Raw genomic sequence first — 26,328 nt, forward strand, 5'->3', positions numbered from 1 at the left:
ACTATGAATCTAATAGAACTCATGGTATCATGGAAATTGAAAGGATGTAGAGTCAAAGATAAGAATTTGAATTCTGGTTTTTCCACTTAACTACCCATGTGACTTTAATTAAGCAAATTGCTTAAGGTCTCTGAGACTCAGTTTCTTCATCTGTAAAATGAATGAGAGTATTGGATTACATGGTCTCCAAAATGACATCTACCTTAATGTGTCTGCATTGTAGAAAGTCTATTAGAAGGTAATTTTCTTTCCTTCTCTATTGTATATAGAAAATCTATGTTCAAATTTAAGGAATCACTGAAGAAAACTATGCCATTTTATTTTAATCATTTGACAGCCTTGACTAATTGCTTAGTCTTCTAAATAATTAATTGAATTCTAAATAATAAATAATTAATTGAATAAAAGGAAAGAACCAGTAAACATGGTTTTTGTCACCACACAGCAAAATGAGGTGAGATCCCTCGTCTCCCTGTTAATAGTTATTAAAGAAAATAACTTTGTTCTGTAGTAGTGATCCAGCATTTGTCATATGTATAAAGGTAATTTTCAACAAGCATTTATTATATATTATTAACAAGCACTCATTAATCATGTCAGTCAACAAGCATTTATTAAGTGCCTACTTTGTGCCTGGAACTTTGCCAAGCATTAGGAATCAAAGAAAGGCAAAAATATGGTCCTTGCTCTCAAGAAGTTCACTAATGGTGGAGACAACATGTAAACAATTATGTATGTATGAGATATATACAATATAAATAGAAGGTAATCTTGGAGGGAAGGCACTAACAGTGCCTTCAAGGGGCGGAATGGGTGCTCTTGCAGAAGGTGGGATTTGAGCTAAATTATAGGCAAAAGAGTTAAAGAAATGCTTACACAAAAAAGTAGACTAGGGTCTAAAAGCTGCCTGACTGATAATATTCAATTATTTGCAGCCAGAATCACCATCTGTGATTCTTTTTTTTTTTTTTTAAGCAATTGGGGTTAAGTAACTTGCCCAAGGTTACATGGCCAGTTATTTTGTGTGGGTGTTAATTATCTGAGGCCAGAACCGATCCTGGGTTCTCTCGACTCTGGGGCTCACTACACTACCCAGCTGCCCCAATCTGTGATTCTTAATGACCCCTTGAAGATGACTCCTAATTGAATTTTAGAAATAGCAAATTCTATACAGCTATTTATTTCATCTAGTTTGCTTTTGTATAGTTGGAGATACTTCTTTTACTTGTAAAGCCAACTGAATTCTGTAGTAATGAAGTATCATATGATACTATTAAAACTGAACATTAAGAACACTAGTATAATGCTTTCATTTCATCTATCAGCTGTACCAGGAAAGTCAGTGTGGTGGAAAAACACATACACAATTGGTAGATACTCATGTCTCATGAGCTGATATGTTAAAAACAAATGAAATGACATCTTTAGACTTGGGATTTTCTTGTCAAATCTTGCATGGGTTTGTCATTTAAGTTTTTTGGGCTTTTTAAATCTGTATTCCGGCATCCAGAAAGCAATCAAAAGGCATGTTTATAAATGTGAACACACAGAAAATCTGTGTTACTGAAAGGTTAAAGTGTTGGCTTAAACCAACAGAAACAAGGGAATTCAGAGTGAAAACTGAAACTTTCTTCTTTAATCACCACTGGGCTGAGGTACTGCTGGTGATATGGTGTTCTAACTAGGGCCTCAGAATGGAGGATGAATGACTCCAATAGCATAGTAAATGCAGCAGCACACAGCACAAATGCAAAGGGGATTTTTGCCATTGATTCTAATATTCGTGGTTATATCTTGGCTCAAGCTTATGGTTGCAGGTTTACATTAATTCAGAGCTGGCTTCAAAGAAAACGGGTAAAAATCCAAACTCCACATTTCCCAAGTTCTCTAAATCAATATGTCAAATGAAGTTTGATCATTTGTTAAACTGTATTTGGTCTCTTTGGATTCTTCTTACTTGGGAATGACAGTGTTGCTTCTTAATATTAATCTTTTCTTTTGCAGAATTGGCAGTATATAAAGGAATTGCTTAAATTTCAGAACATTCTCTGAAAATAAGGAAAATCATTGATCACATCATAATGAGTTAAGTCTATATATAATACATACACACATATATATATATATATAAAACACAAACTGGGTTGTGTGTGTTTCTCAGAAAGAGGAAAATTGTATTTAAGCAGAATCCTATGTGAGATTTTCTTCAAGTAATCCCAGTAAGGGTTTACATTACTTTCTGAGATTGCAACATTAACAATTGCTCTCTCTCTCTCTCTCTCTCTCTCTCTCTCTCTCTCTCTCTCTCTCTTTCTGTCTCTCTCTCTCTGTCTCTGTCTCTCTGTCTCTGTCTCTGTCTGTCTGTCTCTCTCCCTGTCTCCTCTTTTTCCTCTTCATATAATCAGTTTCTCAGCACTCCTTTAGGGTTGGCGGGAGCCAGAATCCTGACACTTTCCACAGATGGGACATGCAGTCAGATTTTGTTGTAGTGTAAACACACTGTAACCAAGTTCTTTTCTACTCAACAGTCTTACTTCTCCAAAGTAAAAATGACTAGTTCACTTTTCTATTACATATACTACAATAGCTTTTAGAGGAATCTAACTCCCTAACAGAAAGGCTCTTAAGCAGTGGGGGGAAGGCTGTAGAGAGAGGCTATCAGTTTTTTTTCCCCCTCCTCCCCTGCAAAGCAAGATGTTTTACTAAGTTGTTGAATGGGGAGCGTTGCTTTTTCCCCAAGCCTATTGGTACTTCTTGTCAAGAAGAAACTGGGAGAGGTGGGAGTGCCTGGGAAGGCAGGCGGCCCCTGCTGCAAGAGCCTGGAGCTGCCTGTCCTGCCCCTTCAGCCCGCTTTCCAGAAGACCTGAGCTCTTGTGACTGTGTCTGCAAAGCTCTTCTGGAGCCTGTGAATGAACCCTCCTCCTCTCCTTCCTCCTCCTCCTTCTACTCGACTTGAGTCTCCTCCTCAGCGCTGACGGTACAATGATATAATAATGATGGGTGTCACAGCCCGCATTTGAACTTGCAGGCGAAGCTGACTGAGAGCCTCTTCGAGGAGGAACTCCTCTCGGGCGCAGACGCTCAGAATCAGGTGCTCTCCAGCAGGCTCTGGGAGCAAGGAACCCTCCAGGATTCAGCATCTCCTGCAAGGCTTCTTTGAGCATTAATCAAGGGATTTACTGCTTCGTGTGACCTCGAGCAACTCTGGAATAACCTCAGCACTACACTGGGAATTTTTTCTTTCCTTTTTTCCTTTTTTCCCCCCCCCCCCCCAAACTCTGCAGTCAGCCACCTTTAAGGTAATTATGTCTCTTTTGTTCTTCTCCCCCTTTTCTTTTAAGAAAATTGGCTGCTAGGAATCACTTGCGGGCTTTACAAAACCAAAAAGAAGGAGGACATAGCTATTTGTGGCAGTCTTGCCCGCAAACAAATAAAAGTAGCGGCTTTTAGGTTAAGTTAGGGGAAAGCACCATTTTCCTTAAACAGATTGCAGGTAACTTTTAAAAGTGCATTTTGCAAGAGAAATTCAGTGGTTAGGAATACAGATGGAACTGTGGTGCTGAAAAGAGCGGGACAAAGAAAACAGGGTGGGAAGGGAGAGGAAGATTGAAAGAATTGGGGGAAAGGGGGTGTGAAAGACAACTCTCAAAGGAATTGGATTTTGAAACTCTAGGGAGGTGTGACTACACTGGGATTTTTTTTTTTAAACCTGTTTCAGTACATAGGCTATTTGGGGAATCAGACATCCAGCTGTTGCCTATGAAAAGTGGATGAAATCTTTCAGAGTGAGTGCTGGCTACCGGGTCTTTTTGCCCCTAGTTTGTGGTTACTTGCTTGCGTTCCTGGAAAGCCGCTCTCTGGGCAGCCCTTGGAAGAGAAATTGGGAAGTGACCTGGAGCCTGCATCCTTCCTTTCTTGCTGCAGCAGTGGCAGGACGCTAAGAGGAGGCGATCTCCTTTCGGCCACCTGAAGTGTTTAGGGGGAGGTGAGGGTAGAGAGAGAGAGAGAGATCAAGGGGTCACTGGAGCAAAACTCCTTTCCTTCCACCCCCATCGCCTTGGGAGGAGTAGGGGTGAAAGCTTCCCCTCTGCTTCCCTATGTTCTTTTGTCCTACGGGTATACAAGGGGAGCAGCATGAAATGACTTGGGGATGGGGGTGGGGGTGGGTTTGAAGTGCTATAGAGACCGGGAAGACGGCGGGAAAAAGCTCTAGCTTGGAACCGATCAATTAAGGTTGTGAAGGATCATTTCTCCCCAGGGGAAGCTGATTCGCGGGGTGGGGTGGTGCTGGTGGTCTCACGAGTAGTAGTTGAATTTCCCTAGCATTTCCTGAAAGGGGCGAGAGGCGCGCTGCCCCCTCTACATCCCCTCTGCACCCACTGGAAGTCTAACTCAGTGTGAGCTCCCTAGACAAAGGTGGACCGGAAATCCAAAGTCTGCATCTTAACGAGAACTTTGGGATCGGTCCCCATCCCCGGCGAAGCATCCCTCTCTCTGCCTTCTTTTCTTTCTTTGGTCCCTCCCACTTCTTTGCACTGAAGTTGAGCAACTTTTCTTACTGGGTCAAAGAGTCCGCAGAGGGAGTGAGTCGGGAGCTCGGGGTGAGTGGCAGGCTCTAACAAGGAGTTTCTCCTTGTCCTGCTCAGAAAACCGGCTAAGGAGGAAACCCAAAGCTCAGCTCGTGTGCCCTTACGCAGGGGAATCTGGACTCGTTCTCCATCAAAGGGTGTGGAGTGGTCACTCTGATAGGCAAAGGCGAGAGCGAGAGAAAAATACGTGTCATAGCTGAAACTATTTGCTTTCGGATTCAGCTGTTCAGCGCACACCCGGACTCTGGAGACCGGGAAGAGGGAGATGTCTCTGGGACGCTGGGAGCTACTAGAGAGGGAAAAACTAAGACTGAGCCCAGGATGCCTGAACCCTCCAGCTCACAATGCACTCCCCTCCCCCTCCACACACACACCTAAATACGCTCTCGGACTCTCCTCCCTCTCCTCTTTGTCTTTCTTTTTCTTTCCTCTGCCACTCTTTCTCTTCCCCCACTATCTGTCTCTGCCTAGGGCTCTTTGGCCAGTGTCTTTCCTCCCTCCCCCTCCCCCCACAGCTGACAAATGAATGGGCTGTGTGAAATCCCTGCCTTCCTCCTAGGGCTGGAGGGAGGAGGCGGCGCTCAGCGGCAGATCTGCCCCTCCTCTCCGCTATGGCCTTTAGCAAACCGAGATGTCTAGGAATCATCTCCCACTATGTAGCGAGCCGCGGCGTCCCCTGCTGGAGAAGTCGGGCTATGCCGAGCTATATCTTCCATTGATTAAACCGCAGGGAGGGAGCCGCCCTCCAAACCATTCATTAATGACCAAACCGGAGTTTGGTCTCTAGCTAGGCATGAGGATGGAAGAAGGAATTCGGTGCGGGCTTGGGGAACTATTGTGTTGTCTAGGGGAAGAAGAGGGATCTTGTGTAATGTTGCTTCAAGGTCTTTTTCTTTTTTGAATAGCATCTGTCTCCCCAGAAAATCCCTAAGATTGGGGCATCTGTCACAAGCATGAGTGAACGGAAACAGCAACTTTTAAAAATACCTATAGTCCTTTTCCCGACACTCATTTGATAACACTAAGAGGAGTAGAGGATGGGGACAGGGGAGAAAAAGAAAGGGGAGGGGGAGAAGGGAGGGATAGAAAGAGAGACAGAGAGAGACAGAGAAAAGAGAGGGACGGAGAGGAGAAAGAGGAGGAGGGAAACAAATGAAAGACATCAGAGGAGGAAACTAGCAGTACCTTGAGGGACTGAGATTGGGGTGTTTCATAAACGCCGGCACACCGACCAGTTTGTTTTGGGGGCCACGTCTTATTTTAAGAGTTTCTCTAATTCCATCTGCTTTCACAAACTGGTCTAGGGCCGAGAGCTCCACAATGGGTGGGGGAGGAGGTAACTGATCTTCATTAGGAGGTGGCCCGGCTCCAAGGACAAAGGCAGGCAGCTATTACTGAGAGTGCTGGCTGGCTCACTCCCCACGCTCTTACCAAGCCCAGGAGAGGGAGCCGGCCTGGCCTCCCTCCCATCCCTGGGCTTTACCCGCCGCCACGTGGACTGAGTCTATCACATCCAGAGATGTGCCAGAGACATATTGGGGCTTCTCTTTTTAAGTTTCATGTTGCTTTCTGAACATGTGTTGTAAAGCTGGACCGGGAGAAAGTTCCTGGGCCGTTTGGGTTTGTCTGGGGTTTTGGAGTCAGGTTGGGGCTGTCAGTCGCAGCCAGCCCCACCGAACTGCCAACCCAGCTCATAACTCCTCCTTCTCCTCCTCCTCCACAGACATATGTTTTCTATGGAGCTCCAGTATGCTGCAGGCCAATGAACATATTTGGAAGGAGGGTTGAGGGTGGAGGGAGGCGAGGAGACCCCAAGAGTGGGCGTGAATCAAGTACAAACAGCAGTCAGACAGGTGTGGCATGTTCAGACACTCACTCCCTTGCATCCAGATGCTGTTAAAAGGGACTGCACTAAAGGAGTATTTGTTAATGGTTCTTTTTATTTATTTTTCCTTTTTGAGGAGGGGGTCATCTAAGAGAAGTAGGGAGACATTTTAAAATATAGTGTTTTAGGGGAGAATGAGTAATGGTAAGTGATCTACTATAAATCAACCTAGAAATTCATATATAGATTTTATAGAAATGCTAAATTTATTCCGTCTACTATTCAGAGAGTCTAAGGACATATTTATCTCTGAGAGAACACTGACAAAACTTAATTAATTGAGAGAATTTTCTTTGGAGTCAGGAACCCTGAATTGCAATCCTTCCCCATGTGTGACTCTGGGTAAGCTACTTAATCTCCATGATCCTGAACTGTAAAATATGTCTAATGAATACTTGCAGTCTGTACTTTAAAGGGTTGCTGTGAGGAGAGCTAGGTGTCACAGTAAGTAGATAGAGCTCCTGACATGTAGTCAGGAAGACCTGAGTTCAAGTGTGACCTGAGACACTTACTAGCTGTGTGACCCTGGGCAAGTCACTTAACCCTGTTTGCCTTGGTTTCCTCATCTGTCGAATGAACTGGAGTAGGAAATGGCAAACCACTCCAGTGTCTCTGCCAAGAAAACCCCAAATGGGGTCACAGAAAGTCAGACATGACTAAAGAACATCACAAAGTGAGGAAAACACTTTGGAAAACCTGGAAGGGTGATATAAATATGAGTTATTCATCTTGAAGCAGTGAAGGGAAGTAGAAAGAGTGTAGAATTTGGAACCAGGAGATGAATTTAGGAACCTAGCTCTGCTGTAGTTTTGACATTAGCTTGACTGTGTGACTTTGAGTACATTGCACACCCTCTCTGGACCTCAGCTAGCTTACCTTTAAAATGTGGATCTTTAAGAACCCTTCCAACTGTAATTCCCATGATTCTAAAGCAGTCACACCAAAGATTTTGAATCAAACCTCCCAAGCTACCCTTTGGCAACCGTCAGCAAAACCTATCATGAAAATATTGATTTAAATTTGTTCTAAAACAGAAATCTGTGGACTTAGTTAAAGCATAATCACGAAGGCACATCTAATACAAGCACTTTTCCAAACTAAATACTTTTCCTAGACTTGGGAGTGTAGCAACAATGATGAATAAGGCCTTAAAAGATCCAACTTTTATTCCTCTGCTTTGGATTCAGTTCCTTTGGAAAAGAAGTAAGGAATAGTTTACAATATTTTATATTCTCTGTGAAAATTTCCCCTGGACCAATGGAAGGGTACTGGTGGGTTCCACAGGGCTAAATTACTTCTCCCAGCAAGATGTCCTCAAACTCTTAAGTCTGAAGTATGTACAGTGAATAACAGGTCACATTTCTATAGCACAATGACCATAATTACTTATTTATATCATGAGATAAGTTTGCAAAGCACTTTGGCCCCCCAAAATTTGTGAGACAGGTAGCATGATACTATCGTACCCATTGAACAAATGAAAAAACTAAGTAAGTTCTCTGACCTAGAGGAATTTTTATATGGGCTAAGGTTTGTTTTTTCAAGTATCTAAAAAAAAATCTTTAAAAATAGTGCGTAAGCAGGCTTTCTGGTTTGTTAAATAAATTTTAAAAGATTGCTACTGGTTCTATAGGCATTTACAGGTTTAAGTTAGTTCTTAGATGACTCTTGAGAGTTTTACTCATAAACAGGAATAAACATCAAATGATATGAAAGTGTACCTCTCTCAGGCCATCTAATTATTAAAGTTGTATCTATGGTTCTTTCTCTTCCCACATGATTTTGCTTAGTCCTTCATGGTTAATGATTGGACACTAATTGATCACCAGTGATACAGAAAGAACACAAGGTCAACACACTCTCTCTCCCACAGTCATTTAACCCAAGGAATCTTTTGGAGTTAGATTTAAACCTAATGTTTTCTATTGTGCACAGAACATATCTCTAGACATTATATTTAAAGTGGACTATTTTCCTGTTTCAGAACATAGTTTCAGAGACACATGCTTCTTCTGAGAAAAAAATAATGAATTAAGGCCTGTAGGAGGCCATTACTTCACCACCCACCTAGAGGAAATGGTTAAGACTGACAAATATGTATTGTTAGGGCTTACTAGTTCTGGTTGGAGAAAACATGCTGATTGTTGCATCGGACTGCACCACACCAGAAAATACAAGGCCTGCACTCTTTCTCTGGTTTGGAAGCAGAACAAGGGGAAGTAGAGATAAATGTCTTGGCCAGATTCCACTTTGGGTAGTGCATTCTGCCAGTTTCCTCTTAGAGTCTGGACTGGATAAATTATTTTTTCATTTTTAAGTCTAGTGTTTTCTGGACACTGCTGCTAAGCTGTTATCACCAAATGTGCCAGAAGAAGCTGCATTTCACTGGTAGATGCAAGTGATTTCTGTTTAATGTGTCGGTCATTTATTTTTTTTAAATACCTTCTGGTATGTATAGAAATAAATGAATAAAAGGTTTATTTTATTTGTAATATTTATGAGTATCGACAGTATGAGATACTCTCATTGTAAACAATATAAGAATTACATATCTAATGAGTATTTTTGAATGTTTTAGCGTTTTAGTAAATTCTGAGAGAGTACTCAATTGGACAGATTGGTCTTAAAAGATTATGCATTTGAAAGATAATAAGATGAGATTTTTTTTTAAAGGAATTGGGGTTAAGTAACTTGCTCAAGGTTACACGGCCAGGTGTTTCTGGGTGGGTGCTGAGTGTCTGAGCCCGGATTCGATCCCAGGTCATCCCAACACTGGGGCCGGTGCTCTTACTCGCTGTGCTACCTGGCCACCCCATAAGATGATATTTTAAAATCATTTAAATGAATTAATAATTAATATTGTCATTTAAATTAATAATTTTAATGCATTCTGTCATTAGGACCTTGTATTCTCCTGGGAAGTAAGAACCTTGAAGATAAGAATTTTTTTTTTTTACTAGTATCCTTAGCCCCTAGGCCAAGATCAGTAGGGGTTTAATAAATGCTATTTGATTGACTGATGTTCCATACCAGGAGTATCCTTAGAACAAACAGAGCCCAGATGTCCTGTTCTTGGTCATGTCTTGGTCTCTAAGGACAGTAATAATCTTTTATATGAATCCTGGCATTTCCATATTCCTTTCAAGTTGAAGGATAAGTCAACACTTAGCAATAACAAAATGACATCTCTTTTTGTCCCCATGAATACACTAGTGGGTTGGAGATACAGCACTGTGAGTGATTTTTCTCAGGAAGTGGTTTCAAGGTCACATCATAAAGCTCTTCTTCTCATCACATTGTCTCCTCCAGTGAGAAGACACTTCCATTGTCGTCTGAGATGTACCATTTCCATTTTATAGCTGGAGAAAATCAGGTGACAACTTGTATTCCAGGGTCACTAATCATCCCTCACATTTATAAAGTGCCCAATAACCCTGGGATGTCAACATTGCCAGTACTACTTTCCCTGTTTTATTAGTGAGAAAACTGAATTTTGGGAAGTCAAGTGATTTGCCCATAGTCAAGCAACTAGTAAGTGTCTGAATTTTAATGTGAAAGTAGGGGTTTTGACTCGAAGTTCAATATTGCAATAAGTTACAAGAAAAAAAAACCCTTTGTCTCTGACTTTAATTTGCTCTGTACATACCTGGGACTTCTGGGGGAGAGGAAAGTAGACTGATGGAGTCTAGGACCATTTTCCTTAAGAGGGAGCCCATACCCCAGGTATTACTTATACCAAGGGTAGGGAACCTGTGGCCTTGAGGCCACATGTGACCCTGTAGGTCCTCAAGTGCGACCCTTTGACTGAATCTAAACTTTGGGATTCAGACAACAGGGATGTTCTGTGAGGTTTGAATTCAGTCAAAGGGTCACACTTGAGGACCTAGGGGGCCACATGTGTCCTTCAGGCCATAAGTTCCCCACCCCTGGCTACACCCTTGTGAAAAGGCATTTATACATCCAAGGCATGGTCTGAAAATTGTACTCCCTGTACTGTTGTTCACAATAACCTTTGAAGACTTCATGTAAACGTACACAATTTTACTTATTACAAAAGGAAACCTACAGGTCACGGAGAGCAGACTTTTCTGGCATCAAAATAGGTATATTTATAATATGCATATACATTGGGGGGAATATCTGCATTGATCAGGTACCAGATCCACTGGAATATTTATTAAAAAAGCAATAATAAAAATGACCCTTGTGTCTCCCCTTTCTTCCCTCTGCCCCTGAAATAACACCCTAGGCAACTGCCCACCTAGCCCTGGCTCTAGTTATAGGAATCCTGTGTAATCCTTGGAGGCATGCATGTTTCTCCCATTCTCCCATGGATATAGATTTGAGATTCTTTTGATCTCACTCTGTATAATTTCTCAACCACCATAAAAGACCAGCAAAAGTTGACTTCCAGTGGCTTCCCTCCCCTTCACCTTCCACTTAACAGTTGGCTCAAAACAAGACTTAGTTCCTATCTACCAAGTCCTTTTCATGGAGCCCATCTTGTCACCACCTGAAGTTACACTAAATTCCAGATGATGAGCAAGAGCAGAAGAATTGGGGGAGGGGAGATCATAAGAAAAAGAAATTTTATGAGGTTCTTGATGCTGAAACTCACAGACGAGGCAGGAGAAAGGAAAATTGTCTCCAAAGCTGGGCACAACGTAGTCCCAAGGAGCACTGGGTCAGTAATTGTGATATGAATTATGGAGATCAGTTTATGTCCTCTAATGAATCAGTTTTTCCTCCTCCTCCACAAAGGTCCTAAACAATACTAGTCATTTCACCTGGGCAGCTGATGTTTTTTCTTTTTTGCCCAATTTTTTGGACCAGTTTAGTTTGGCGTGATGAAATTGAATGATTTGGTCAGTTTGGGAATGTCTAAGGGGGCAAGTGCCAATGAGTGGTTCCATATCATAGATACTTAAAAAAACTCTTTGAGGACCAATCTTAAATATAATCGATCTTCAGTCTAAAAAAAAAGATTTCTAATGCGTTTCTTAGCTTTAGAAGGCAAATTATTCCTCTGTTCCTTCCTTCCTATCATTCCCTGACCCCCATTCCTGCTAACATTTATCCTCAGATTTTTTTCTCCAAATTTTCATTTGAATTTCAATTACTTTTCTGCTATTTTACTACTAATTTTTTAATTATTTGTCCTTTCATATGTTTTATTCTACTGTTGAATAGTTGCATTTAAAAAAACTTAATGAATTAGGTGTCATGAAACTAAAATAGTTTTATGAAAGAAAAACTCTAAAGATCTGAAATTATAGTAGTGTTATTTTAGGCCAATGCCTTTTTAAATGCTTCAATTTTGAAGAAGGGCTAGGGAGGAACACAAACTTTGGCTGCTTCTCAGCAAGTCTAAGAAAACCCTGTCTGAAAAAGTGTTTCCCCTAGCATACTTACACTTATCAAGGACTGACCCCCCCAGACTGACATAAGAGCATCTCCTTGCATTTTTCCTTGGGTTGAACGTTATTTATTTTTCAAAATGGATATAAAAGGAGCACAAAAGAGGAGGTACTTCTATAGCCAAGAAAGTGTTGTTCTTTAAAAGCTCATTCTGATCTCTAGAACACAAAATAGGCATAACAGATAAAGAAAATTCAGGAACATGATAGTCAAGAGACCAAAGAAGAGAGAGGGACAGAAACAGAGAGACAGACAGATAGAGACAGAGATAGAGTGATCATAGATTTTAGAGCTGAAAGACATCTTAGAGGTGATCTAGTTCAACACCCTCATTTTACAGTGGAGGAAACTGAGGCCTGGAGAGGTTATATGACTTGTTGAATTTTGCACATGAAGTAAGTGGGAGAGCAAGGATTTGAACTTGGGTCCTTTGATTCTAGCTATAGTAATCTCATGAATGTACCAATTCCTACAACTAAACTGTAAAAACTGATGATCTTTCTTCTCTTTGGGCATTATTCATTCTATACCTTTTGGAAGATTAGACTCTGGGCAGCGGAGGTCTGTGGTATTTTATGTAGATTCAGGACATAGACCTAGGCCTGGGAAGAAAAGAGAAATCCTTTAGGAGGTGAGAAGAGAGTCCTAAAATGGGGCTGTTTCTGATACATAAAACTCTAAAATATTATTTTCTTCTTTTTTTGGGGGGGGGGACTCAAATAGCTTTGGTAGATATAGTATTTTCACACCACTCTATTCTACTCCCTCAGAAAAAATCAGGTATTGATATTATAGGTCTGAGACCTGGAATCAGGAAGACACAAGTCCAAATCCACTCTTAGACACTTGCTAGCTATGTGGTTTTGGGTGGGTCATTTAACTGCTATCTGCCTAACTTCCTTCATCTGTAAAATGTAGATAATAACAGCACCCACCTCCCAGGACTACCGAACGGATAAAAATGACACAATATTTGTAAAGTACTTTGCAAATCTTTATTACTATTACTACCACCATTGATGCTATTATTATTACTGTAAGACCCAATAAGAAAAGTTAAATTGCTGTGTACATGCCCCAAGGCCCCAAGATCCCCAAAAGAATATTTCCCATTGTTACTTATGATTTCCATACTAAGAGTCTTCTTCCAGTTTTCTGAGCTATGCCTTCTCTCCTCTGGAATTCTCTCTCCACTGTCCCATCTGCTACCCCAAGTAGGCATCTTCTTCTATCTCTAGATGATCCCCAAGGCCCCATATCACTCTAAATCTATGATTCTATAATTCAGCTATTCTGGATATCCACAGTTCTTCTCTCTAGAGTCCTCTAGATTCTAGCAGAGAAAGTCCAAGAATCCCTCTGGTTATAGCTCTGTATTCAGAAGGCACAACTCTGACAATATCCATGAACATCCTGAGGTTCTCTACTTTGTAGCAGGAGAAGCCCAGGATTTCCTTTCCTAGTTCCTCAGCTGGTTGGTAGCAATAGCTGTGTCCTTTTGAATGCTCAGCTCTGGCAATGCCAGGTGTTAGACCAGGCCTCTCCCATTTGTCTTCAAACCAGTGACCTTTACATGCTTGTAGACCGCTCATCCGGGAAGCAGAATTTGTGTCCTCTATAGAGAAGAGTGTGGGAGGGATACTGACATTATTTGCAGATAGGGTAACTGTAAGCTTACCCCATTCCTAGTTTACTTCCTGCTTTCAAAATTAAAGTTCACTATCTCTTCCCAAGGGAATTTTCCCTGCTGCTCCCAGGGTTTTTCTGACATTTCTCCTAGAAATGTAGAGCCATGACTTTTCCTTCCAAGAGGATCACAGCCAATTAATTTATACTTTTCCATGCAGGGAGACCCTTGCATCTTTCAACCTATAGATCATCATTAAAAGGTTCGTATCTTAGAGGGCCTCTTCCAAATAGTTTAACATTATATGAGATCCAGGGCCGTGCTCTGTCTTTCTGTTATCATTGACCTCCTAAAGGACACATTCACCATGCCCCATGTCCTTAAACATTTGGTAGGAATTTTCCAAATCCCTTGTGGCTGAAGGCAGGTCAATACTAGTCACCAGGTACAAAGTAGGTTCCTAAATAAGCAAGACTAGTTCTCCCAGATAAGCTTGAGAGAGATCAGAGCTCAGAGTTCTCTCTTAATCTAACATCGAGAGATAGAGATTCTAGTGTTTTTTTTTTTTGTTGCTTCTTAAAGAAACCTCATGTTTAAAGATTACAGAAAGTTGGACTGGATTTTCTATTTCCCAAGAGTATTTAAATTATGTCCATTCATTCCTTCAACTAACATTTGTTTGCCTAAAGTACAAGATTAATTTATGGACCAAACAAGTCCTCCAGCCAGAATATTCTCATAATAAATCCAGGACATTTTGAGTATTTTGCACTAATAGCCAGAGTCATGACACAGATACATGATCTAAAAGAGAGAACTTAGAAAATATTTAGTCCAATTCCATTATTTTGTAGATAGGGAAAATGAGGCCCATAAGGGTCAAGTTAGTGGTAAAACTGGAATTAGAAAACCAAGCTGGACCTCTGACCTATATCCCACTGCCCCTGTAGTAGTATTTCCACAGAATTCACTAAAAATCCAATCAACTGAGAAATATTCATAACTGGTAATATAGAAAAGGGCATCTAGGTGGCATAGCAGTGCTCGGCCTGGAATCAGGAAGACCTGAGTTCAAATCTAGCCTCAGACACTTCTTAGCTATGTGATCCCTGGGCAAGTGCTTTAACCCTGTTTGCCTCCATTTCCTCATCTGTAAAATGAACTGGAAAAGGAAATAAATGTCAACCATTCTAGTATCTTTGCCAAGAAAATCTTAAATGGGGACATAGTCAGACACAACTGACACAACTCAACAACAAAACCATAGAAATAGGAACTATGTGCTATTTAATTTTAAATTTTAAAGTAAAATCTGAGAAATTAGCACATTATCCATAATGTATAAAAACGACTTTCAGGTCCTGCCTCTGATTTATATCGACTTGGCTGCATGACCCTAAGTAAGTCACTTATATTTTTAGTGCCCCAAGCAAGTCTCTGAGACTTTAAGTTTCAGAATAGCTACATTACTAGAATTGCTAAAAAAGTCCTCATCAACCATTTACCCCTCCCACCAACATCAATAAAATCTTAGATCCGTACAAACACACACGCACACACACGCATACACATCACATGAGGAAGGGTCTCAAGGGTGGGAAACTTTCAGCCTTGAGGTCACATGTGACCCTCTAGGTTCTCAAGTGCAACCTTTTGATGGATCCCAAACTTCCCAAAACAAATCACCTTAATAAAAGGATTTGTTCTATAAAACTTTGACTCAGTCAAAAGGTTGCACCCAAAGCCCTAGAAGGCCACAGGTTTCCCACCCCTGGCACTATAATCCATTATGAAACTGAGTTTAAATTTATTTTCAAGAACACCAGGCAATATTAATTCAGTTCAATTCCACAAGCATTTCTTAGGCTCCTACTATGTATAAAGTAGTGTGCTAGATGCAGGGAGTACAAAAAGAAAAAGAAAACAAGGAGCTTGCATTCTATCCTGAATACTTTGGCAATGTTCTCAGGAAAGAGCAACAGAGGTGGGCTTCCAGAGCATGACCTTAAAAATATGGAGTTCAGATATTGTTCTGCAGGTTACTCTTTGACCTCTAGATATGTAAGTATTGACATTGATATTTTCCATCCATTACCTATTTTTTTTCTTCACCTAACCCTAGACCTCAGAACTGCTGAAATAATTCTGGTACATTTATTGCAAATACCAATTCCTTTTGTTAAGGAACAATTTGTGGTTTTGACCATCTGGCCCATCTAGAAATTAAACTTTATTTTTTTTAATAAGAAACTAGACCACAGTTTTACTCTCTGATTTCATACCATCTACATGAGACATGAATCACATAGGGTGGAGTCATTTTTTCTTTTCCCAAGAAAAGTTTCTATCCCACTTCATTCTCATTTGATATAAATTACCCTTTTTCAACCTCTCCATCCTGTTGCCTCCCCCTCTTCCTCTTTCTTCATCCCTGCTCAACTTCCTGCTTCTAAAGAGCTCTGTGGTCACCACGCTGATCCTGCTACCCAGCTGTTCATTGTTCAGGCTGTGGTCTATGTAGCTTCTCTGACCAACTGTGGTTGTTCCACAGAATCACTTGTCATATATCCTCAGAAATGGTTTAGGAAAGGATATTTGGTAAATAATGATTTGGGTGAGATTCAAACTGATCATTAAAATGTCAAGACAGTAAGCCAAATGATAATTCCTCCAAATGTAGGTAATTCTATTTTCACAAACCAGTTCCCGTTATGAATTGGACTCTTGAAGGTTACTCTTGAGTTACTAATGACTTGCAGCTCTTCACAAACTTGAATTCTTTTAATTTGCTTCATATTTTACTTTGTTTCTAGGTCAAGATGTTATTAAGTATAAAAAATATTTTATGGATGTACTCTACGTTGGTTATAATACATGCAGTACGTGAAGGTGAGTATGGTGAACTTCTGGAGGTGACTTCTGAATATGGAATTTGAGGGCTTGGGAGTGAAATTGGAATGTGGATTTGCCAAACATAAAGATTAGTTGTTTTTTTTTTAAGATTTGTTTTTAATACCTCTGCTGCTAGGAACTTTTAGCTAATAAGTTTAGTCTTTGGATAACACTGGGGGTCATAGCCATACTTTTAAGATAAGAAACTTCTGACTTAATTCCAAAGAACTCATGATGGAAAATGCCATCCACTTAATTCCAAAGAACTCATGATGGAAAATGCCATCCACATCCAGAGAAAGAACTATGGAGTCTGAATGCAGAGAGAAGCAGATTATTTTTCTTTTTTTGTTTTGTTTTTTCTTTCTCATGGTTTCTCCAATTCATTACAATTCTCCTATACAACATGACTAATGTGAAAATATGTTTAATAGGAATGTATATGCAAAGCCTGTATCAGATTGCAGGTTGTCTTGAGGAGGGAGGGGAGAAGGGGTGAAAATTTCTAACTTGTGGAAGTAAATGTTGAAAACTAAAAATAAACAAATTAACTAAAAAAAGATAAGAAACTTCCCGGGAGAAGCATATTCATAAGCTAATTTTAATCTCATGGCAAATAGTCAGGTATAGAACTAGAAATGGTTTTCTCCATCATTTTCAAAGATAAAAATAGCAAACTTCGCAAAGGTTTTCCCCTCAAAAACAGAGATTGTCATGTAACCAAACAAATTCTCATGTCAAAAAAAGGGTAAAGGATGAAATATCACATAGAGTTTTTATGTCTGACTTAAGAAAACTATTACCGCGTACTTAACCTCTCATTTTCTCCATCCTTCATTAAAGACTCATCAGATCAGAAGTTGTATAGGTGTTTTAAATAAAAATAGATAAACAGAAGGCAACAAACAAAATTCTACTTTAATTTAGAGGTTTTATAATTTAAATATATGTATTTTAACTTTATATAAGCTATATATGCTAGCTTTAATTTTAATTAAGGCAAAGGAATTATGGTATTTATTCCAACAACATTTATACAGCACTTTAAGGTTTACAAATCACTTTATATACATTACCTCTTTTGAACTTCCCAAGAAGTTCATGTCATGGATGATAGAATAATAACAATCAGGGGTGATAGAATAAATGTCATCATTCTCATGTTGTAGACAGAGAACTAAGAATCAGAGAAATAAAGTGATTCATCAATGTCAATAAGTTAAGTGACAGAGCTGGGTCTTTAAAAATATCTGATTATCATCTATTTGTAAAGCCATTTACCCTGACCAGACTGTCCCTTCAATGTGAACATATGACCTGATTTCATTGTTACTGGTTGATTATTAAGTATCAATAATACCAGTGGCATTACTGATAATCATACTGACAGTAATAACAATGGTAAAGCCATTGTCCAGTCTTTTTTTATTATGATGCTTGTCAGTGGTCAGAAATTAGACCCCAAAGAAAGCACCACCCCAAAGTTCTACTCTGTTCACTTCTAGTGGTAGCATAATTCACTACGTTGACCTCCACTTCTGAGTGACAGCAAAAACTGAAGAGGAATTCAGGATTTGGAATTTTTTGGAAAGCTGAATGATCTCTCTGGTGGGCTTTGGTAGCTGGGAGAAAAAGCAGTTGCAACTTGACCTTCTGCCTATTGCCTAATGTCATGGGAATATGCCCGACCTTCCTTTCTGAAGAACCTACATTTAGGTGAAACTTAGATATCAGGGTTGTTCAGGGATAACAGGTCTAACCCACTCCTGTACATTCATTCTCTGTGGTCAAAGATACTTCAGCTAATTTGTGAAGCCAAAGGTGAAATGGGAAAGTTTGGGAGGTTAGCCTACATTGCTCTGGGCTCAGAAGTGAACCTAGATACATTTAATAGTCTATTAACAAACTGTCTGGGAGCTGTTTAATAAGTTGTGAGGGGTCAAATGAAAAGTTCATAGAGAGACAATGAAGGTAAGAATATGGAGGGAAGACTTAGAGATTTGTGACATGGTCACAAGATTAGATGATGGAAGGGTATGATAGAAAAGCAATAGAGGCAGGTATTATGATCCAGTAATGATATTTAGGATAGGATTTATGCCTATGATTTCACTGGTATTAGGAATTTCTGGTTGAAGGAATTTCCTCTCCCAATGGAGGTTGGCATTTTCTCTACAATGTGTAACATCAGAGCTTAAGTGAGTCACCAAGGATCACAGAGCCAGTGTGTTTCAGAGGCAAAACTTGAACCCAGGTCTTCCTGGCTTCCAGTTTGGCTCACTAGACACTATAGCATGCTGCCTTCATTTAAAAACAAAAGAAAGCAATGACCCCAAATCACATAAGCAGTAACACCCAGGGATTATTTTACAGTCAACATGGACATAAACTTTGGATTGTAATAGATAGGTGTCAATTCCTCCCCTGGGTTAATTTCAAGAAAATTTTGTTTCTTCAAGTGAAAAGAATATAAGACATATAAAAAGTATTTGTATAACACTAGCAAGATCGACAGCATTAATCTGTGTAGTCAAGTCCTCTAGTTCCATACTAAGTTTCAGTCTGTTTATCCAGAGGCACTCAAGGGATTAATGACTAAAATTAACAAACACATCTTCTACTGATCATTAACTTTATGTTTACTCATGGAGACTTGTTTGTCCATATGAGGTTGTGAACTGACCCAGAGACTGATAAAAACAAGAGTTCACTTAAACTGGTGGAGGACATGGAGGAGTGTGCCATGGAGAAAACCCTACAATGTTTGGACAGGGCAGTAAATTTTCGTATTGTCTGACATGTATACATCCAAAACCAATTTTTTTTTGGGGGGAGGGTCCTTCGGTCACATTGCGCAGATGGAATTTACATCATTCCCTCTGCTTGATTTACTGACAGAATATAAGTAATTGATCCTTCAATATTTAAAGCTTGGTTTACATCCCTTTCCTTTACTGCACTCACTTCCACCACAACCATCTGGTGAGAACAGTGAGTTTTTTGTTAGGATCCATTTTATTATTTTCATTGTCAAAGTTTCATAAAGCTCCTACAGGTAGCTTTTTAAAAATACCTTCTATAAACATTATATTCTAAAGAGCTAAATTTCCTTCTTAAAATATTTAGATTTGGAGAACCTAGTTCTTTGGCCTCAGTACATTATGCCAGATTTAATACACAAGAGGCTTGACCACACAGATATTTGTTAATACTGCTGTTAAACTTGGACTCTTGAAGACTATACATTCGCATCCAACAAAATCTTTTAATTGCCCTGTGCCTATAAACTAGTATTAAAATAAATATTTCTTGGCAAATATGCTTTCATTCGACATTCAGCTCCAGCATGTTTTCTACCATACCAACGTTCACAGTGTCAGAAACATCCATTGGTCATTTGGGATCTACCCCTTTTTTGGCACACAAAGAAAGACTAGCTTAAGAAACGACACTGGGGGGAGCGGGGCGGCTAGGTGGCACAGTGAGTCAAGCGCTGGCCCCGGAGTCAGGAGGACCGGAGTTCGGTTCCAGCCTCAGACACTTAACACTCACACACACACACACACACACACACACACACACACACACAAAGTAGCTGTGTAACCTTGGGCAAGTTACTTAACCCCAATTGCCCTCCAAAAGGCAAAAAAAAAAAAGACACTAGACCTGTGATTTTATCAATACAGGGGGCCTCTGGGGAAGAGCTCCCTCCACCATTGCAGACTGCTACCAACTCTGTATCTTATAGCCTTAGAAAGTTACTTGGGACACTGAAAGCATGACTTGTCCAGGGTCATAGGAACAGTGTGTGTCAGAGATTGTATTTGAACCCAGGTTTTGCTGACTCTGTGGTCAGCTTTCTGTTTAATCAATACTATATCTAGACAATGGATGAATTATGCCTGATAGTTTATGTATACAGTACAGGCATAATAAAGCATTAATTAGATACCTACTGCTTGTATAGCACTATGCTAGGTTCTATGAATAATAAAAAAATTTAAATAATATATGGTCCCTGTCATCAATCTGATAGATAGAGGCTAGTATGGATACAGATTTAAAGGATGAATGCTCTTCATCTCAACCCTCTTTTGGGGTAAAGGGTTAACTTTTGGGGGGAGGTAGGAAGTGAAAGGTCCTGTAATCTACATATTAATAAAGTTTATAATGAAACTATATTTTATGAGAAGCAAATAATTAACTCCTTGAAAAAATTGATTAAAATTCTTTTTCATGTAAGCAGACAGACCACTAATCAAAATATAAGCCAATATTTTTTAAATCACTTTAAAAGCTCTAAAACATTCTTGAGTCAAAAAAATTAAAGAACTCTATGTACCTACCTAATGATTAACATTTTCTCTAAGAAACAGACTAAGTCCATAAATAATAAGCATCCACTGTGAAATACTTGAAGTTACATGAACATTACAAGACTGAATTTACTAAAAATTTAAAAAAGACAGTGTGATCCTGGGCAAGTCATTTAAAGTATCTAGGCTTATGTTTCTTCATATGTTAATAAAAGGGTTTACACCAGCATGATCACTTTTCCAAACTTAAGTTTCTGCAATTTTTATTTTCTCATTATTTAAAATAAACTTTGCATATGTGTGTTTTTGTTGGAAAAGAAGGAATTCACTGGGTACCAGAAATATCACCAGAAAATATTCTAATAAAAAATTATAAACATTGAGAAGTTCCTACTAGTGGGTTTTCTTTCTACATCAAACTTTATAGTAGAAAGAATTCCAGGACTAACATTTGTAGAAACAAATAGACAGGTCATCAGTTGTTATTTGTAGCAAAAGTGAATTTTGATTTTGAAATGAAAAAAAAATTTGGTCTGTCATTTTACTTAATATTAAAGCTCATAATATCTGACATTTACATAAGGCCTTATATACATTACCTTATTTGCAACCCCCAATAACCTTGTGAGATAGGTATTACAGATAGTTAAAGTAATTTTTAAGATGAGGAAACTGAGTCTTAATGGAGTTTAGTGACTTCTCTAGGATCAAATAGCTAGTAAGTGTCAGAAGTGGGGATTGAATCTAGATTTTCCCACAAACTGTTCAGCACTCTATACACTCTTTTTTGCCTTTTGGAGGGCAATTGGGATTAAGTAATTTGCTCAAGGTTACGCGGCTAGTTTATTTTTTTTTTTTGGTGTTAAGTGTCTGAGGCCACATCGGAACTCAGGTCCTCCTAGCTCCAGGGCCAGAGCTTTTACTCACTGTGCCACCTAGCCACCACTCTATATACTCTTATAAGTGGCCATTCTATAGATCCAAATTCTCATACACACAAGGAATGAAACCAGAATGTCAACAATTGCTGGATATGACTACTACCCAGACATTTCTTAAAGATTTGTTGGCCTACAGCTACTCTTTTAGAAGAGAAACTACATTTGTATTATGTTTACATAATGAATTTAGGGACATCAGTTTGATTTCATAGGGAAAAAAATGATTGACCTCACTCTCTGATTAAAAAAAAGTCCAAAAAGGAATACCTGATTTCTAACCTAAGGAGCATGATTTCTAATCATAATAGTTTTTTTTTTTTTTAAGTAGTCAGTAGGGGCGGCCAGGTAGCACAGCGAGTAAGAGCACTGGCCCCAGAGTCAGGATGACCTGGGATCAACTCTGGGCTCAGACACTTAGCACCCACCCAGAAACACCTGGCTGTGTAACCTTGAGCAAGTTACTTAACCCCTATTGCTTAGGGGCGGCCAGGTGGTGCAGTGAGTAAGAGCACTGGCCCCAGAGTTGGGATGACCTGGGATCGAATCTGGGCTCTGATACTTAGCACCACACCCAGAAATAACTGTCCATGTAACGTTGAGCAAGTTACTTAACCCCAATTGCTTTAAAAAAAATAATAAAGTAGTCAGTAAAAAAAACACTGAAGTTTTAACTCTGAAGCACAAAAGTGATTTGGAAAAGTATGTCTTTTGGTAGAAAGTATGATTGACGCCAGCACCACATAGAATGATGTCATCGAAGTACAGTTAGAGAACCACTTGCTCCAATGTCCCATGGACAAAATTGTGCTCATTAACAACAACAACAAAAATAGCTGAATGTATTAATCCCTTTTGAAATGAACTTATGGGGGACTATGTTTAAATTGAATAGTCCTCAAATCAAAAAAAGGACTTTCCATAAATTGAATGAGCCATTTCAAAATGAAAATGTTTCCAAAGGATTATACTTCAACAATCCCAAGCATTTCAACCTGTATTTCTCAAACCAACAGTAAACAACATATATTTTAAAGTTCCTTATTAGATCAGTGATTTTCCTCAGATGAATCTTATATTGGTGAGTCTTATTTTGGGATGAACATGTTCCTTAGGGATACAGTTTAATTTTGGGGGTAGGAAGCAATATTTTCAATTCAATAAACATGTATTAAAAGCCTAATATATTAAAGTGGCTCTCCTAGGTGCCAGGGATACAAAGAAAACCTCTTACTTAAAGGACTTTATATTGTACAGGTTTTACATTTTACCACTAGTTTTTTTTTATGCAGAATGAAACATCGTGAAGGTAGTATCTTTATAAGTTGATAAGCGAGAGAGCAATGAACTCATTGGGAGTGTGGTATAGAGAGAGGAAAAGCCCTGATTTGGAGTCAGAAGACCTCAGTTCATATGCTGATCCTGAAACTTTATACTCATGGGACTTTAGACAAGTGATTAAATTCTGATTACCAGATAGCATATAGCAAGGACTCAATACATTCGTTTTCATTCATTCTGTGACCTTCACTTCTTTCATCTGTAAAACAACAGGTTGGATTAGATGACCTCTAAGGTTTTCTATCACTAGAAAATGATGAAATCACCCAAAGACCATATTTACTTTGATGTATAAGATCTGACCTAAACTTTGGTCAAAAATGCTATTAGAAAACCCTTTTGATGACTAATATTTGCTAGGCTACCCTGAATGCATCGACTGAACTAGACTGAATTCATCCCTCAAATTGCTAAAATGCACAGTAGAGACAAGATTACTCTTAAGAATGTTTTATTCCACTGACAAAAAAACTACTATTCTCAGATATTATGTCAAATCAGACTATAAGAACAGTGAAATAACAGGGATTTGAAAATCTACATATAACAGAACTCATTGGATATATTGCAAATTAAAGTTTTGGAGACTAAAAATTTTGAACAGAAATTCATTCTCTACATGTTGATCTAAGAGAAGTCAGATAACCAGAAGCCAGTTTCCCCCAAGGAGATAACTGAGTGGCAGCATCTTACTGCAAAGTGATTACAGCTGGAGTTGCAGTGATGCCAAAAGCAGAAGCCAAAAAAGGATATTCAAACATTGCATTTCCCCTTGTTCCAGCTTACTGACATGGTTCCTTTTACTTTATTCTCATTTCTCCTGGTGCCTTTATCATGTCAAAGTTGCTATGATCAAATATTTCAATTTCTTTTCATTTCTTGACATCTTTTCTTTCTCTACTACTCTTGTTTTAAACCTTTCATCTGACCCTTCCCATCTTGACCTTAGGCTTGCCATAATCCTCTTGTGTACCTCTAGGTGAAAGGTCCTTTGTGGCCTCAAGAACAGAATACCTTATTTTACTGCATTTGGATTATTTTACTTTTTATTACCTAAAAATTATTTTCATAGCAAGCATGAGTCCTTAAAAAATCTTCAAAAATAAACCTTATTTCTATACCCAATAAAATGAATGTAGAGACTATTCTTACAATGTATTATCAGGTCCTAGACTGTTCTGCATGCATATTGTTCACTATATTTAAAACTGTTAGTGTATAGCTTTACACATAATGATGTGTTGTTTTTTCTTTTTTGTTAGTGGGGAAGTATTCTATGCTTTTACCTACATTTGTGTAGAATTCAATTTGATTGTCATTTCTAACATCCATAATGTGGTTTTCTCTTTCCTCTAGTCAAAGTGGAGAAAAGTCCTCCTGTAAAGGGATTCCTTTCTGGAAAAGTCAGCCTACCTTGCCACTTTTCAACCATGCCCACCTTACCACCCAGTTACAATACCACAAGTGAATTTCTTCGCATCAAATGGTCTAAGATTGAAGAAGATAAAAGTGGAAAAGATTTGAAAGAAACTACTGTGCTTGTGGCCCAAAATGGCAATATCAAGATTGGTCAGGGCTACAAAGGGAGAGTGTCAGTGCCTACCCATCCAGAGGATGTGGGAGATGCTTCACTTACCATGGTCAAGTTGCTAGCAAGCGATGCAGGTCTTTATCGCTGCGATGTCATGTATGGAATTGAGGACACACAAGACACTGTGTCCTTAGCAGTAGATGGTAAGGTTATCTCGCAATGTCTAGGTATTTTTTTTAGTGAAATGTATATGTTGACAGCATTGCAAATTAGTACTTTAAATTACCTGTCTAATTCTAGTGTCACACTAGTGATAACCAGAAGAGAAATAAACCTAACATTCTTCTCTAGGTATAAATTGCTACTTATTCTGGGTAACTGGGTAAGTTATCCTTCTTCCTTTCTTCTTCCTTCCTTCTTCCTTCCTTTCTTTTCTTCTGTCTTCTTCCCTCCCTCCCTAACCTCTTTCCTTCCTTGCTTTCTTCCTTCCTTCCCTGCCTGCCTCCTTCCTTTCTTCCTTTTTTCTTTCTTTTTGCTCCTCACTTCTCCTCCAAAATCACTTTATACCTTTGGTTTGGAATTAAGCAATTTCAGCCTTATCTCACCTAGACAAAACAGTCTCAATATTGATTATACTATTAGTGTATTAATATTTATCATTGCTCATTAATAAAACAATCTCTTATTTTATAATGACAATGATAATAGCTTTCATTTACTGAGGGTAAGGGCAGTGTGGTTCAGGATCCTGACTTTGGAGTCACCTGACCTGAATTTGAACCCTGGCTCTTTCACTTACTACCTTATGACCTTGGGCCAGACCCTTCAGTTCTCATCTATGAAATGAGGGAATGAAGTCAGATGATTCCTTGAAGCTCTGAACCTGTAATCCTAAAATCTAGTATTATATGGGGAAGCGATATGGTATAAAGGATAGAGAGCTATTCTTTTTTTGTTTGTTTTGTTTTGCTTTTTGGAGGGGGGAAGGCAGGGCAGTTGGGGTTAAGTGACTTGCCCAAGGTCACATGGCTAGTAAGTGTTAAGTGTCTGAGGTCAGATTTGAACTCACATTCTCCTGACTCCAGGGCCAGTGCTCTATTCACAATGCCACTTAGCTGCTCTGAAAGCCAATCTTGCAATCAGGAAGATCTAAGTTTGAACCCTACCTTCACTAGCTTTGTGATACTGTTCAAAATCAGCTAAATGCAACTTCATAAAACTCTCAAAGACTAAATTTTTCTTGGGTTGTGATTTCTAGGGATGGGGAGTTCACTCTCCCACGGCAAAATAATTATAGGTCCTTGACATACATTTATACATTACTGCAAAATGATAGCAATAATAGAATTGACCTTGTGGATTGTTGTGAGGACCAATTGTTTCTCTGCAAACTTTAAAGTGCAAACACATTTGATCTTTTATGTGGTGCTTCTATGTAGCTTTCCATTTGATTTTCACTACAATCCTTACTAAATGCTGCAGTGTCTAGCACTGTGCCTCACACATAGCAGAAGCTCAATAAATATTGAACTGGAATTATATAAAAATAGCAGCAGAGCAGAAGGAAGAAAATGTCTGAAAACGTTAATTCATTAATTATTCCTTCTTGTGTCTCTTAAAGGGAAATTTCTCCCTTTCCCAATCATGGTTTGTATAGGATTTAAATATTTAAATTAATAAATAGAAATAATTCTATTTATTGGGTCTGTGCTGAATGACAAAACTCTTAGATCTTGGTGAATTCTACCCAGAATTGTAATGCTGGGGCAAGTTGTAGCAGATGAATTTTCT

General features: G+C 39.0%; 1 protein-coding gene across 3 annotated transcripts in view; it reads left to right on the plus strand.

Moving 5' to 3' along the window:
- Positions 1-2,645: 2,645 nt before the first annotated feature.
- VCAN (versican) overlaps positions 2,646-26,328 on the plus strand; it is a 138,602-nt gene continuing 114,919 nt past the window's right edge. Inside the window, exons 1-4 of one of the 3 annotated variants that reach the window (XM_069085061.1) lie at positions 2,646-3,299; positions 13,740-13,781; positions 16,333-16,408; positions 24,363-24,740. In XM_069085061.1, the coding sequence (XP_068941162.1) occupies positions 16,339-16,408; positions 24,363-24,740 (448 nt within the window). In that variant the 5' untranslated portion in view covers positions 2,646-3,299; positions 13,740-13,781; positions 16,333-16,338. The remainder of the gene's footprint in view (positions 3,300-13,739; positions 13,782-16,332; positions 16,409-24,362; positions 24,741-26,328) is intronic. The other 2 variants (XM_069085059.1, XM_069085062.1) reach the window with 2 other exon arrangements.

This window comes from Petaurus breviceps, unplaced genomic scaffold, assembly GCF_028583685.1.
Source record: "Petaurus breviceps papuanus isolate PSGF00001 unplaced genomic scaffold, PetGlider_PUasm1.0 175, whole genome shotgun sequence".
Lineage (NCBI taxonomy): Eukaryota > Metazoa > Chordata > Mammalia > Diprotodontia > Petauridae > Petaurus > Petaurus breviceps.